The 16749-nt window shown below is 42.8% G+C and overlaps 1 protein-coding gene across 2 annotated transcripts in view; it reads right to left on the minus strand.

Moving 5' to 3' along the window:
* The window catches only part of Arhgap24 (Rho GTPase activating protein 24), a 629479-nt gene that overhangs the window by 218448 nt on the left and 394282 nt on the right, over positions 1 to 16749 (minus strand). For both annotated transcript variants that reach the window (NM_001393820.1, XM_087582828.1), the window contains 1 exon segment: positions 2609 to 2696. In NM_001393820.1, the coding sequence (NP_001380749.1) occupies positions 2609 to 2696 (88 nt within the window).

Raw genomic sequence — 16749 nt, forward strand, 5'->3', positions numbered from 1 at the left:
AATATACAAAGGTGCCCGTTTCCAAATTCTGTTAAAAATTGTTGACTTCTCACTTTTTTTTTTTTAGTTTTAGATACTTCTAACTAATGAAAGAACAAACAAAACCAAAATTCCCTATGTAGGAATACATTATAAAGACATATGTGGCATGTGACGATAAACTGCTCTCATACAATGTGCATGTATGCTCATAGTATTGGAATGAATAGGGAGGCGCTGGCTGGATGCTCTCACGAGCTTCACTGTTAATCATCATGATCAATGGGATCGGACGACTACTTAAGGGCCTCATATTCAATCACACATCTTGGGTAGTTGGACTTTGACATTTTGTCCATAAAGATAGGTGTGTTGGGTCTGTATTCATTTTTATGTAGTGTGTAGGGTGGGCTTCTCAAAGTAACAACTCAGAATATCACAGAGAGAACTGATGTGGAATACAGACTTGTCATTCATATATTATGTATATATATACACATATATACATGAATATATTCATATATTTATGTGAATATATACCTATATATGAAAATTCATTTTTGGTAATATATATACCATACAAAGTGCCATACATCTACAATCCCTCCTTTCTTCAATTTCTGATTAATCAAAACATTCCATCTTAACCCCTCAATTTCCATGTTAAAATATTACATAATTGGAAAAATCTGAGAAAATACTATATTGTCATTCCCATTTGAAAAGACACACCAAGTATCTTGTTGTTTGTAAATAAGCCTAATTTTGCAAAAATCTTGTGTTAACTATGTGCAATAGATCTCCATATTCTTATACTGGGTACAAAGGTACTTGACTGGAAATGCCACTCTGCCCCAAGGTGGCAGACATAAAGCCCACTTACTAAGGTGTGTGACAAAGACACTTGATTCTTTGTTGCCTGGATACTTCCCGCTTCCTTCTCAAAGCACAACTGGCACAATTCTCTCCGCACTGTATAACCATTCAGAATCATAACTCTCCGTTCACAGGGTTCTGTGTATCACCTTGAGGATTTGGACAGCACCCTGTCTCCATGGAGCTGTGAGCTCACTGTAAGGACTAAGAACATCAGTGAGACTGAATTTCCTGACGCCTTTTACAAAAGACACCTTCAGACTTCTCATCACGTAACCTTCAATGTGGCCTAAGTCACAAGCCCTACAGCATGTGCACTGTCTGTAAAGTGTGTCCCCGGTCATAGCATATTGGAAAGAGCATCTAACACCGGCTCAAGCACACCATCCTACATCAGAGGCTTCTACATCAGAGGCTTCTTGATAAACTGAGATCTACGGATAGCCGGTAGACTGACTGGGTAGGTAGACTCCTAGCTTTATTCCTGGAAGTAAAAAGCCAAAGCCATCCACTTAGTGCTATGGTGGTTTAAAAACCAACAGGCCCTGATGTGAGAGAATAAACAGGGAAAGAAATTTCCTCTACGGATACTTCAAAGCCTCTGCAACATCTGGAATCAGGCTCCATAAGGGATACTCCTCTGAGAAGTAAGAACAAAGGGACTTTAATAGGGCAAGCAGGAGTCAGGTTTCTTGCAATGTGTTCTCCCTGGGGAACGCATCTGACTAACCTTTCTGCACTTGAGCTGCATTAATTAACATTTAGTCATGGATTCCATCTCGAGCCCGATGAACTCAGGGCTGCAGCTGTTTCCACTGAGGGGGGGGGTATGCTCTCACACTTTAGATTCCCAGACCTTATAAATCTGGGAAATCATGTTTGATTGGCTGCTTTTACGCCAGCATTATGGATACAAATTACACATTACACACACAGATCAATACACACCCACCCTACACTGCATTGAAATCAGCACCAACATCACATCAGCCGGACTGTCCAACTCCATAAAAACAACAACAACAAACACTGCATCTGCATTCTCAACCCTTTTTATCAAGTATAAGGAGATGCTGAAGAAGTGATCAGTGACGTAGACCGCGGCCTTGGAAGAGCAATCCCGGGGCTATTCTAAGAATTAAATGTGGCTCAAATACACTAACATGGACGGGAGCTGATAACTAAGGACCACGAAGAGATGTTGCAGATACTGAGCACGGATACCCTGGTAGACACAGCTTCAGTTCCACAGGCCAAACACGTGCAAGCCGCTGTTGGGGAGCACTGTGAAGACACAGCTGTAACAATGCTTGCCGGGCCATTGAAGGGGTTTTTAATAGAAAAGGTTTATTCAAAAAGAAAGTTTTGCAAGGGAATTTATCAGATAATCCTCTGGCAACACATTCAACCAGTAACATTGTGTCAAGTTTCCATCACAGGGTCCCTGTAAAATAAGACTCCCTTTGCAAGCACGCTATAATACAGTTCCATCAATTCTGATCAAATCAAGAGTCTCATGGGCAACTGAATCTCTCTGAAGCCATGAGTGTGTGTGTGTGTGTGTGTGTGTGTGTCACTCGCGTGTGCACACAAATACGTCATCATTGTCAGTGTAAATGATAGCCAAAAGCTAATGCTTGCCCTCTCAAAATCATACTTTCAACAGAACTGATGATCAAACCACTCTGACATGGCTTCCCTTTCGTGGACACAGGACAGCGATAATTTAATCGAAACAGAAAATGTATCTTACCTGGAACCACTTCGAAAAGGAACTTTCCTGGACTTTCTTCATTGCACGGATGCTCAATGACTTTATTTCCAGGCAGGAAAATAGTCCCCTGCAAACACAAATGCCCCAAACGTCAACATAGCAGCAAGCAGCACAGAGCGGCAGCACTGAGCATCTAAGGTGCTGGGTGTGTACAACCCGATAAGCGGTCATGTGCACCAAACGCCCTCGTGTTTATGGTAATCAAATTCCATAAGCCAGAGTTATATCCGTTTACCTTTAGTACCTATTTTTGAGTAGCTCATGTGCATTAGACAACATTAACTCTGGGATCACTTTTTATATCAGTTTACGATGTGGATTGTGTGCCATCAAATTTACTGAGCGTTCTACCAACACTGTAATATCCAACGGTTAGACGAATCTAAAGCCGTCGGTATTATTTTCTCCCATTTCATGGTTGTAAAAAATTAAAGTGACAGCCTTAAAGAAACTTAGTAAAACTTCAAATTGTCTTCCTCTTGTGCCACAGTTGGTTATGTGAGCCCAAGATTGGAAATTTAGTACTAATGCAGCGTTTTGGGGAGTTTCACCTGGAGGCATGGAAGTCATGAGAATTCTTCAGAAGCTAATGTGTTGATGGCTGTTATGAGAGTGAGTGAGGCTGGAATCTTAGCTCTTCTTTTCTTTGCTTCCCACCATGGGGAGATGCACTGAGGAGACGCTGGCTCCCTGAAGGTAACCTTTACAGCACCCAGAACTGTGGGCCAACAGATTTCTGTTGATCTTACATTCCCTAGTCTCAGGCATTCTGTTACGGTAGCACAAAGACAGACTGAGAAGCTTTGACCATCCCTTCTGTTAGATCTTTCTCTATTCAGTGGATCATTCCCAGTACTTTAGACACACGTAAATGTCTATTCCATTTTAAAAATCTGTCCTTAATAACTCTTCCCACATTACATCCCATTTCCTCATTATCTAGAAACATTGCCATTTGTTCATATATACCTTTGTCTGCCCGTCTTTACACCTGTGGGTCAGGGAATGTGACCCATTGCTACATTCTAGACACTATTCAGTCCTCAATGAAACTTCAGTCTTTTGGCAACTGTTTCTTTTCTTTTTCTTCTTTTTCTTTGTTGTTTTGTTTTCTTTTGGTGAGACAGGGTCTCACCATACAGCTCTGGCTGTCCTAGAGTTCACTACGTAGATCAAGCTGGCCTTGAACTTAGAGATTCGCCTGCCTCTGCTTCCCAAGTACTGGGATTAAAAGCACCACAGCATTGAGCTCTTAATCACTGGTTCTTGAAGCGCCTGTTTTTCTGTTTTGGTTTTCTTCCGGGTTCTCTCTCGCATCTCTGTTATTAGAGTCTGATTTGCTGACTTTACTTTCCCTTACATCATTAGAACTTTCCAGATATTTGTCTAATGAGTCCCTCTCTTCTGACAATTCTTTATCCAGCAGCTCACATCCCTCCACACCTAGGACTTCAGTAACCAACTATGAGCCGTTTAACATCAGTTTATCTAGAATAACAGTTCTCCCTCAGACTACAGATCTGACAGCTTCTTTGATGTTGCTAATCGTGTATTTCAAAAGGTATTTTAAATGCAATTAAATTAAGTTAAAATGAAAATGCAATTTAATTTGGTCCTCGGCGTGAGTTCCCGATCTAAATGTCATGCGGCATCCTTCTTTACGTTGTACACTACACTTATGGAAGTGATTGTCTATATTCTGCCCCACTTCGCTGCTGGTCCGCCTTGCCTACTGCAAGCCAGTAAGTCCCACCCCTTCACTGAGGTCTGTACCATGCTTTCAGTGTCTCCCCATCTAGTATCAATGCCACCTGGGCATCCTTTAGTAACACATGTTCAGCCCCTCCTTCCCTACACAAAATAGCTTTGATTTGTTCCAGAATGAAGACCTTAATGACCCTGTCCTACCCATTTCTCTAAGCTACGTTTCTATGGTTTTCCTATGATCTAGGTAAATGCTTTTATATAAATCCTATCATGCCCTCTCCCCACCACACTAATTATTATCTCTCAGGTCATTTCATAGGCATAACATACATTTGCATTCATTGATTCTTAATTTACCATTAGTGCCTGTGCATGGTGCTAACACATGATTAAAACCAAGGAAGCATACTGTTGAGTACTCCCCCTCCCCCTTCCTCACCCCTTCCCCCCTTAAGCCCCCACTCCCACCCTCCTTCCTTCCCTCCCTCCGTGTGTGTGTGTGTGTGTGTGTGTGTGTGTGTGTGTTACATGTAACAGTAATAAAGGAGCAGTCGTGAAGTTGAGAGGAAGTAGAGGTGGATGTATACCCTTAGATGTAAAGCTGTCTTCCTTTAAGACGGAGAGATGGCTTGGTAGTTAAGGGTCTGGATTGTTCTTACAGGGGATATACGTTTGTTTCCTAGCACCCCTTGTGAAGTAGCTTACAATTGCCTATAACTCCAACACCAAGGGATCCTGCCCAAAGAGCCTCTGTAGACTCTAAAGGACCACATAATTAAATAAAAAATAAATTATAAAAATAGTTTAAAGGCCATATTCAAGAATACATTGGACTCAAAAGCCCAGGATCCCACCCTCCGTGTTATTTCATCTACTTTTCCCAGTGTGAGGTAATACTTAGTCCGAGCGGTCTTCTACTCAGCTCTAGCCCTGTCTAGGTTGGCACAGAAAATTACAGTTATCACTGAGTTCCCGCCTGGGCTTATATTGAGTGGTAAGAGTTAGTTCCAGTCTTTAATCCCAGAGGATTAATCAGGGTAATATTCCTTTCTGATTTCAGCCCTGTCGGTTTCATTGACCCTCATAATACTTCCTGGTGCATTATTAGTCTCATAGACTTCATTTGTGAGTGACGTCATTGATTTGTTGCTGGGATCTTGAATTGCAAACCATTCAGAGTACAAGGGTCTATATTTTCTATGTTAGGGTTCTAGAGCATAGCATGATGTTCAACCTGCTACAGCACAAACTGCAGTGGCCTAAGAGAAATGCATCCTTGGATGCAGGAAGTGGGTGGTTTGGAATATGTAGCAATAATCACATGCTAATAACTAGCATATTCACATTGCAATTATATTTATGCTTATCTCCAGTGGGTATAGCCTTTTTGTACAGTGCCATCGCAACTTCAAAATGCAACTTTGTAAACACCATCGTTCATGCAAGCTGGTAAACACCATCTTGCATAGTTTGGCAGCTCGGAGTTGGCAAAACAGAATCGAGAAGGACGCTGGCACTTTGATTTCAGCTCCACTGGCTATTAAAACGAAACCTCATCTCTAGTTAATATCAAACCAAGGGAGCCAAAGCCACAAGAGATTAGGGTAAGGTTAGATGTTATTGAAAATAGACATAGGGATTTTTCCTTTGGAATTTTACTCTGGGGAAAAAAGGACCTGTCTGTGTATGGGACAGTGTTCCAGGCCAGGAATCTGGTCGGGAGCAGGGAGCAGGGAGCCACTGACCATCTCAGGTGGGTGTCTGGGTACTGGAGACTCTGAACCCACTCAGTCTTACTATTTATAGTAAAGGTTCATGCTTTCTTGAACTATTATTTCATTAAATTTAAAAAAAAACTCTGCAGATCCTAACCTTTCAGAGACTTGAAGTGCCAGGATTGGGGGGTACTCAGGGGTCCCCCACATGCTTGAAGGAGAAGGGGAGGGGAGAAATTGTGAGAGGGGTTGGCTGGGAGGGGGCAGTTAGCAGAATGTGAAGTGAATAAATAAAAATAAATACAATTTTTAAAGAAGACTATGTAGAAAACATGATGTCTGATTTGCTCTTGTGTAAGAGGACTTGAATGATGACCTTCCAAGGACATCTGCCCCGATCCCTGGATCCCAAAAGGGTTAATACATCAGAAGAGAGTCTCTGTAGATGGAGTCAAATCATGTAGTCTGATAAGAGATTATCCTAGATTGTCTGAGTGAGCCCAGATCCTAATCACAAAGATCTTTAGAAGAGAAGGGCAGGGACATGGAGATTTGATACACAAATGCCAGGGGCCTCATGAAATTTGAGCTAGACAGGACTAACAGCCACAAGTCAGGGACACTGAGAATCCCCAAAGGCTCAAAACAAGGGACCACCAACCCTCCTAGAATCTTTCTGAGCTCAGCCCTGCTCTCCCTTGCTTCCAAGCTCGGGAGAGAGTGCATGGTTTTGTTTAAGCCGTAGGTAGTTATCAGGTGCAGCACGTAAGAGAAGTCACAGCTTCAGGGAAAGACTGAGAAATATTCTTCCAACGACCCCTAGGAGTTATTCACAAACCTCCGTCTGAGGTTTCAAAGAAACCCCGTTTACCAGTTGGCAAAGAATACCTGACTTTTCATTACCCCCTTGTTTTGGAGAAAAGAAAAACCTCACAGTGGAGGAGGCATTCAGAGAGATGGCAGCCTGGGAAATGCCTCTTCACCCAGAGCTCTCAGATCAGCAGGATGGAACTGTCCAACCAGCATCATTTCAGGCCCTGGCAGAAGCGCGGGCAGAAAGTACTCATGTTTACCAGTCCTCATTTGGAGAAGAGTGAGGTCCACCTCTGCCCCTTTTAGTCTATAACCAGGCACTGTCTTGCACTCGCACAGTCATTTTACAGCATTTGTTATTTCTCTTGGGAGAAGACAGGTCAACAGAAGGCAGGAGGAGCCAAATGGTGGCTTAGTAGTTTCTCTCCCTCCCCCTCTCCCTCCCCTTCCCTGCTCCTCCCCTTCCTTCTCCCCCTCTCTTCCTCCACCTGTGTGTGCGTGTGCGCGTGTGTGTGTGTGTGTGTGTGTGTGTGTGTTACATGTAATAATAATAATCAAAGGAGCAGTGGTAAATTTGAGAGGAAGTGGAGGTGGATGGGGGAAGGGCTTGGGGAGGGGCAGGATTGGGAATGGCACGAATATCACTTTCGTAGACAGAATCTCAGTATTTTATTTGTAAAGTCAAAAATTGAAATATGGTATATGCTAGAGGAGGAAGGAGAAGGGAGTGGGAGGAAGAAGAGGGGTGGGAAGAAAGTGGAGTGGGGAGGGGAAGCGACTGTGGTTGCTTTGGGAATTAAGTCTCAGTTTGAAACAAAACGAAAAGGGAATGTGTCCATGTTGTAGACTATTTATTAAGGGAAAACTCTAAGACCCTAGAGTAAAAAATCCAATAAGCCATCATCAATGGACCGGAAAATTGATGGCAAAGTAGCCCCCGTTTAAGCCTTATTTTAATTAAAACCTCTGCACGGTTAGAATGTTAGTGGAAAAGACCTAGACCTAACCTTGAGAGAAACTGCTCACAGGTAAATCTAGCACCAAAATAACCACAGACACGGACTGCGCTGTTCTTAAAGGTTTGTTTGACAAATAAGTAAAAGTATTTTTGGATTTCTTCAGTGCCACCCCACAGGTTTTCATATTAAAACTGGAAGCTGGAAGTGGGAAAGAACAAAGCCACAGCAGGAAGGAATCCTCTGGGGGCTGCAGAACAAGTTCCTTTTACATCCAGTGTCTTTCAAAGAAAATCATTCAATGCCAACTTGAGAAACAACTGTCACCTTGAAACTATTTTAACATTTTATCTGTTTAGCAGCAAGACCCCAAACGAGAGGGAAAGCCCACAGAAATAGTAACACTCTTTGGCTCTACTGATGCCTTGTTATTCTTTAGGGATTTTTTTTGTTACTCCAAGAATTCCTAGTTAGCAAGAATATTACTTTTTAAAAATACAAAATATCGAAATATAAAAATTGAAACTGTTATATCCAAGGAGTTAAGGATATAGTGTGAGGGCTTTGTTACTCTAGACGAGCAGAGCCTAGTGCTTGGGAACAGAGAACCTAGAAGATAAACCAGCTTATCACACGCAAAATACGATATCTGAGTATTAGTGCAGAATGGAATTGGGTATAGATGCAGACTTCCTTTTACTTAACCCTGCCCTTGGCAGAACAAACAAGTAAAAGAACCACAGTCACCCCTACTCTTCTCACGTATCACAATGTCTTCAAGGGAGGACCAGAGTCTGAAGGTTGAGGTTCCATAGTCGAGCATTTTATATCTTAGAGATCGTATTGAACTCGTGGATTTCTCAAGAACTATTATTGGGTTTGATATGTGAGTTCTTCGTGTGTGCCCCAAGCTATTCAAATGCCATTGTTTTCTTTCTCTAATGTAGCCAGGTTGTAAAGTAGATCTCTGTATCATCTATCTATATACGTATATGTGTGTATATATGAGTATGTGTATGTGACTATGTATAGTTTAGACAGACAGACAGACAGATACTGCATAAGGCTTTGTTACTCTAGATAGGCAGACCCCTGGACTTAGGAGTTGAGAACCTATTAGATATAGCAGCTTAGACAAATGCAGAAATATGATACCTGAGTATTTGCACAAGATGTAATTGAGTGTAGATGCAGACTTCTCTTAAAGTAATAAAGACAAGACGCTTAACTTCCCGATACTCATTTCCCCCAGGCCCCAAGCACGTAACCAGAGGCTTATTAAAATCCACTTTCATTTAGCTGGCATTCATACTGATATTCCAATGTCCCCACTCCTCAGGCACACTGAGAAGAAAGCCTTTCTTGTCACTGTTCCGATAGCTGCTGCTTCTGTTTGCAGCGCCGTATATGAGACCCAGGGCCTTGCACATGCCAGGCAAGCCCACTGAGCCACATTCCCAGCCCCTTGGCTGATGTTTAAGCATCCTTTCCTTTCCTATCTGAGTGTTGTACCCCAACAGAGCCAGAGTTTCCATCCATCCCTTCTTGAAGTCAGACAATGCTTTAAGGGCTGAAGATGTAGCCTTAAAGTCATTCATGCCGCTAACATTCTGATTAGAAAAACATACACCTCTATATGGGAATGATTTAAAAGAGCACAAATGAATCATTAATTATTAATCAGTGTAACCAATTAAGATGAGGTGTCAAGTTTGAAAGTGTCCAGGTGCTTGCTTTAGAACCATTGGCCAGGAAAGTCCTCTATCAGCTGACAGCTGTGCCGAGACCTCTGTGCATAGACCCAATGAGACATAAGAGAATGGCAATGTTAGGGGTCTGGGGGCTGGTGATGGGGTCCACTTCACCTGGATTTTCTCCTGAGTGAAGTGAGAAGCTTTAGAAGGTTTCTGAGCACTGGATGACGAGATTCGTATTTTTCAGAGAAAACTGCATTGAATTGAAAACAGACAACGTCTGTAAGAGGGATGACAGGGGTAGAAACAGGAGCTGCTCTGAGTCTGGTATACAAAAGATCAGTAGCCCCTAAGCTGAGGAAAAGAGGAATTAGCTGCAGCATGCTTAGAGCGGAGAGGGGTGATGGCAGCGTTAGCTCTGAGGCTTGGAGAGAGAGGAGGGACGGCTGAAGCGCAGGACTGTGTGAGGCACAGAACTCTGGTGATAAGGAAGAAAATTGGGGAGGGGGGAAGGAGGAAGTTGACTAAGGACACACTCAAAATGCGTTTCTCTACATGCAGGGAAATAATAAATAGAGTTGGACGTATGAGTGTCAAACCTCCCAACAGAGAGGAGGGCTGGAAACTTAGTTTGGGAGCTCATCGAAGCGTGAGTTATATTTAAAGCATAATTGAGGTAACCTAAGGAGATGTGGGGGAGATAAAGGGCAGCTACAAACAAGATGGCCAGAGGAAGCTTCCAGCTAGAGTGTCTACAGCAGAGATGGAACCCTAAAGAAGTCCAGTGGGAGGGGCGAGGGAAGACGGAGGGAAGCCACAGAACCATGAACCCCAAGGCAGGAAAGTGCTATAGAACAGCCACCCAGTTTAATACTGTCTCAGGTTAAGGGACCGGATCATCAGAGAGCTAGCAAAGGGATTTGTCCAGAAGGAAGCCAGAGGTCAACTTTGCAAGCATCGTCTCACTGCAGAGGCAGAGAAGTAATCTAATTCCAGGGGCTGCAGCAACATCTGGGGAAACGAGTAGAGACAGTCTCTCCAGATGACTTGAAAAGTACTGACGTGGGCTAGAGAGACGGCCTGGAGGTTAGGAGCACTGGCTGCTCACCCAAAGGGTCCAGGTTCAAGTCCCAGTACCCACATGGCAGCTCAAACTGTCTAGTAATTCCAGTTCCAGGAGCTACAACTCCCTCACATAGACCCGGATGGAGGCAGAATGCCAATATAAATTAAATAAAGTGAGTAATTTGTTTAAAAAAGTTCTGTGTAACAGGAAATAGATCAGTGAGCTAGTCGCTAAAGGATGTAGAGAACAAGGCATGTGTGTGTCCTTTTGTTTTATGAAGGCACAAGGTCCAGTACATTTATATGAAGCTTAGACTATTGCTAGAAAGGAGAAACAATAAATAAATCCAAATTATTTTTGAGAAGTCGGTTCCTTTCAACGTATTTTCTCTGGTAGGTCTTCTAGTCATCACTCCCCAGCCAGTGAGGTTCTGGCTCTAGGCTTGTTATTCTATTCTCTCTCTCTCTCTCTCTCTTTCTCTCTCTCTCTCTGTCTGTCTCTGTCTCTGTCTCTCTCTCTCTGTCTCTCTCTCTCTGTCTCTCTCTCTCTCTCTCTTCCTGAATGCCCCTCTCTTCCTGAACCCCTCTCTGTCTATTTCTGAACCTCTCTTTCTTTGATATTCCTGAGCCTTTCTGTCTATTGTATAGTATCCCTTCCTAAAACAAAAGGACGCACGCATGTTTGGTTCCCCCACCTCCTCTAACAACGAACTCGTTGGTTGATCTGACTCCTGTCACATCAGAACTTTTTAAAGAGCCATCCGTTCTGTAGAAAGTCCTGCTGTACTACGTTGATTATTGTACCTTCATATTTGATGATACAGTTTTCCTGGTTATGTTCACCATTACAAATAGCCCATCTACTTAACCCTCTGCGTGTCCTGACAGTCAGAAAACTCTTACTGATAATTACCGAAGTACCCTCTTGAGATATTTATAGGCCCTGTCTTACTTGCGGCTGTGCGTGGGGGCACACCTTCTGCCACCCCAGCAATCAGGAGGACAAAGCAGGAGGACCATAAATTCAGGGCCAGCCTGAGCTACATGGCTAGCCTCTGCTTCAAAAACATCTACTAAATTTTACATAATGTCAATAGAATCTTTGTTAGATTGGCTTCCAATACATAAACATGATATACTCCTCTATTAAGTTAGGATTCATAATGTCCTCTAATAGTTAAAATTAGTGTATTTTGTACACATACACGCATATTTACAAATTTGTCTATATTATATATACATATATGCTTTGTATATTTTGATACTTTGTAGAAACGTTTGAAATGTGGGTTTGGGCTGCTTACTGTTAGTATATGTGAATGTATATTGATTTGATATAAAATGTTTTTCCAAGCTCACTAATTTGTAGAATATTTTAAAAATACATATTAAACCTAATGGCAGCTATGAGTATTCCTTCCATATCTTAACAACTCTCCCATTTACCTGACGTGTACTGACAAGGAGTCATTGATAAGATGGTGAGTTGAAGCAATGGTCACAAAGACTCCTAACTCCGTTGTAAAGAGAATTGTCTTAAGGGGCCTTAGCTACAATGCTAGCGAGAGGGTTAGTGCATCATTGTTATCTTCAGGGTCCCTCTACTCAAATGAGGTCGGTAAGAATTGTTTAGTTTGTATTTTAGCATCACGAAGGCATGCTACGTTTTATTAGACAACCTCTTTTGGTGTCACAGAAATAATCATGCTTTCACTGGTGACATATTATCATAGCAATGGTCAATTTCTAAATCATAACTATTTCATTTTAGGCCTATGTGTACTGACAGATTTCATTTCCCAGGTACCTTTGTATTTAGGAGAGATCAGGAGGCTGAGCTCTGATCAATCCTAGGTCAGCAGAGTCCTGTGACTCTACAATCAGCCCTGGATCACCTGCTTTTGCTGCTATCCCCCATCTTGTTCTACTGTATTGGTTGGCAAAAGGTGCTTTCAGGTCATAAATCTATAACTACCTTGTATCAGGTGTAAGTCTGTGTTTGCACATATAAAAGTGTGTGTGTGTGTGTGTGTGTGTGTGTGTGTGTGTGCGCACGCGCGTGCACACTTCAACCTCTAGAAAGCTTTCTATCCACAGACTTACAGATGAATGGAGATTATTATAAATTTATGAACGCTTTGAAATGTCCAGCCACATATAACACCATAATGAATACTGCTCGAATTCTTTAACAATGACAATCCACCATTACGGCTGAAAGCATTTGAGCCCTAGAATGCTGCACTGTGTGAAGACACCACGGACAGAGCTGTCTCACTCCTGTCCGGTTGGCAGTGAGGAAAGTACGGGAGAGTAGGAAGCAGGAATTGAAGGTTATTGCAGGGCATGAAGAAAGTCGTTTAATCTTTCAGTGGGCTTCCTTATCTGCGAAGGTGAGGATAATTAGAATACAGTGTGTACTTAACTAACGCAGGATGGTTTGGAGATTAAACCAAATAAGGCATTTGGAAATCGCAAAGTGTAAGACACTATGGAAAGGATTATTGTGTTCTCTCGGTCTCCCATCAAAGCTCATTTTGACCAGTGATTGTAGATAGTGGAACTTAAATTGGTTTTCTTAGGTGAACCGAGCTCTCTTTTGTTAGAAGTGTTCAAAAGTCCTGAAGAGCTACTAGCAGGCAGGACCTCTCCCAGGAGGTCCCCTAGCTCCTAGTCTCCTTACTAGAAACCAGAATAATGCAAGCAAGTGGGAAAGGAAGTGAATCCATGCTGCTCACTGGAGTGCGTTCCGGAGACTGAGGAGTGGGTGAGGGGCTGGGAGTGAGGATGTGATGGGCCAGCTTTACGTCCCCACTTAGTGCACATGTGACTTCACCGAAGTTAGTAAAATGGTTCCACTTCTATCCTGTCATTAATAAAGCCATCAGAAAGGAAGGATGAATGGAAGGAAGGAGGGAGGGAGGGAGGGAGGGAGGGAGGGAGGGAGAGAAGGAAAGATGGGAGGGAGGGAGGAAAGAAGGGAAAGAGGGATGGAAAGAAAGAAAAATACCTGAGGTTTAAATAAAATAAGGATGTAAACATTTAGCCTGGTGCTTGCTACATAGGGATTTGTAAACAGCAGTCCTCACACCATTTTCTTCTGCCCACGGTTGGTATTCATCAGGCACAGATCCCAGCTTCAGCATCTAACATCCCCTAGCCAGTACACATCACTACGATGTGTATTTCTAGTCTAACATTGCTGTCCACGTGAGGTAGTGATGGCCAGAGACACGCACCCTTCCCCAGTAGCGTGCCCTGAAGAGTAGGGGAGGCTTAAGCACGGAGCTGTTTGATGTCTGCCTGTTTCCAGGGTCATCATGCAGGCAAGTTTCCTTAGTGAGTCAGTAAATGAAAGCCAGCAAGCATGTGACAGTCTCCTCAGCAGCCCCGGTCTGTCACACACCTACCAGCCACAGGGAGGTGGGGAGCAGAAAAGAGTTGTCAGCTATGTCCTGTCTGTTCTACAAGAGAAAAAGAAGTAACAGGCGTTGGTGGCCTGAAGCAGATTGAGCTCAGCAGTCACCCTGGGCTCCCTCTAGGTAGAGGCTGCCAGACCACTGAGCCACAGTGCCCTGTGACCTGATTTGGAGTTTTATTTAAACCTTAGATTGATTGATTGATTGATTGATTGATTTCCATCTTTCCTTCCTCTCTCCTTTCCTCCTCCTTTCCTTCCTTTCTTTCTACTTTCCTTCCTTTCTTCCTCCGTCCCTCTCTTCTTCCCCTTCCCTTCCTTTCCCTCCCCTTCCCTTTTCTTCCTTCCTTCCTTCTTTTGTTCCAATAAACTAAATTCAAGACATCTTTCTCTTTTCAAGGGAAGAGCTTCTACCTTACACAGTTGTGTTAGGCACAGAAGTAATTTTTTTTTCAATGAATTCTGCTTTTAATCAAACCTAGAAGCCCTGTAGGGGGACCGCTCTTCGCTATTGCCTACATGCTTATCCAGCACTCTCTGAACATCTAAAATCGGAATTTACTCTATTGTTGAACTTCATCATCGTCATAACTACAGAAGTATTAATGAAGAATCTTATTCAAAAGTTTTGCCAAACATAGTGAAAATGAGGAATAAAATCTGTAATAGTTCCTGGCCTCTCAGCAAGTCAGAACACTGAACACACACACACACACACACACAGACACACACAGACATACACACACACAGACACACACAGACACAGACACACACACAGACACACACACAGACACAGACATACACACACACAGACACATACACAGACACAGACATACACACACACAGACACACACAGAGAGACACACACACAGACACACACAGACACACAGACACAGACACAGGCATACACACAGACATACACACACAGAGACACACACACAGACACACAGACACATACACAGACACACACAGACACAGACACACACATACAGACACACACAGACACACACACACAGACACACACACAGACACATACACAGACACAGACATACACAGACACAGACACATACACATACACACACAGAGAGACACACACACAGACACAGACACACACACACACATAGACACACACACACAGACACACACACACATAGACACACACACACAGACACACACACACAGACACACACACAGACACATACACAGACACATACACACACACCATCTCTGCTTAGGAACTCTGGTTATTCAGATGCAGTACTGAAAGAATATTATAGCGGAGCATAGAGATGATATCAGAGAGAAAGAAGTTAAAACACCATTTGTTTATTTAGACAATACATTTCAGAAATACACTGTTGTGAGGGACACGAATTTCATTAAAATGTGTTCATATCTAGTAAAAAATCTATTCTCGCTCTATTATTAAATTGCCTTGGTGATTGTCTGTCACAGAAAATACTGATTTAGCAATGGGCTCTGTAGAAAGTTCTTTATAGTGAAAAGGCAGCTCTAGCATGAAAGATAAGGTTTTGTGTAAGGGGTGTTCGTTGACTAGAAGCTTTCTCTCTGTCTTCAGCAATTTTTACTCAGTAATGAAACAACTCCTGGAGAACTGTCTTTAAGTGAGTCAGTGGATACCGTCTGGCAGGCCTGAGACCCACCAGCTAGAGGAATGTTGAGAGGTATTTCTGTCAGCTGATTCCTATCTGCATAGCCCATAACCTGAGAACCAGAGTGGACTTTGAAGTCGCTGGGTCCTCTAGACTCTGAGGCACGCCAGAAGGGAGAACTCTGTGATTCTTGAGGAAACTCAAGCTCAGACCCTCTCTTGCCTTCCTGTAACCCAGCTGATATCTGGCTCTCAGAGATTCCTGTACCCAACCCCTAACACTGCCAGGGAGTGTACTCTTGCTCCTGACATCTCTGAAGATGGACAGCTATTCATGCTATCTTAGCTTCCTCTCTGTTACCTTTTACATTTTCATACAAGTATATAAATATATTTTATGTGTTGGGCACCCTGCCCCCCCTCAGACCCCTCTCCTCCCCCTTTATCTCCCTCCCCCTTCCTATCATAATGTCACACAGTAATTACAAACTTTAAAGTATTTTGAAATAACTGAAGATTAAGAAGTGAATAGGAAACTCTCTCCAACTCCTCATCCCCCCCAACCCTTAGCGTCCTCAGAACACAACCTTGTGCTCATTAATGGCAGAGCATCCTGTTCTATCCGACAGTCCATCTGGAAAGAGTGACATTGAGTTGATGTTACTTTCCCCACCACGCCTTGGCTTCTATGAGTGTTTTCGTGGCTCCATTTGAGAGTGGTCCTAGAGAACATGATTCTGCCACTGCTCCCTATATACTTTAGCTTACAACTAAGAAATTTGATGCTCACATTTTTTAACTCCTTCTCATGAACCTACATTGAACCTGAATTTGAAGAAGAAATGGGTTTATTGATATATAGGCCGTCAGCCACTATAGGTTTATTGGTATATAGTCTGTTAGCCACTATAGGTTTATTGGTATATAGACTGTTAGACACTATATATAGGCTTATTGGTATATAGACTGTTAACCACTATAGGTTTATTGGTATATAGACTGTTAGCCACTATATATAGGTTTATTGGTATATAGACTGTTAGCCACTATAGGTTTATTGGTATATAGGCCGTCAGCCACTATAGGTTTATTGGTATATAGGCCGTCAGCCACAATAGTGGGGAGAAGAATGTACAGTGC

This window comes from Rattus norvegicus, chromosome 14 (genome assembly GCF_021556685.1).
Source record: "Rattus norvegicus strain SHRSP/BbbUtx chromosome 14, alternate assembly SHRSP_T2T, whole genome shotgun sequence".
Taxonomy (NCBI): Eukaryota; Metazoa; Chordata; class Mammalia; order Rodentia; family Muridae; genus Rattus; species Rattus norvegicus.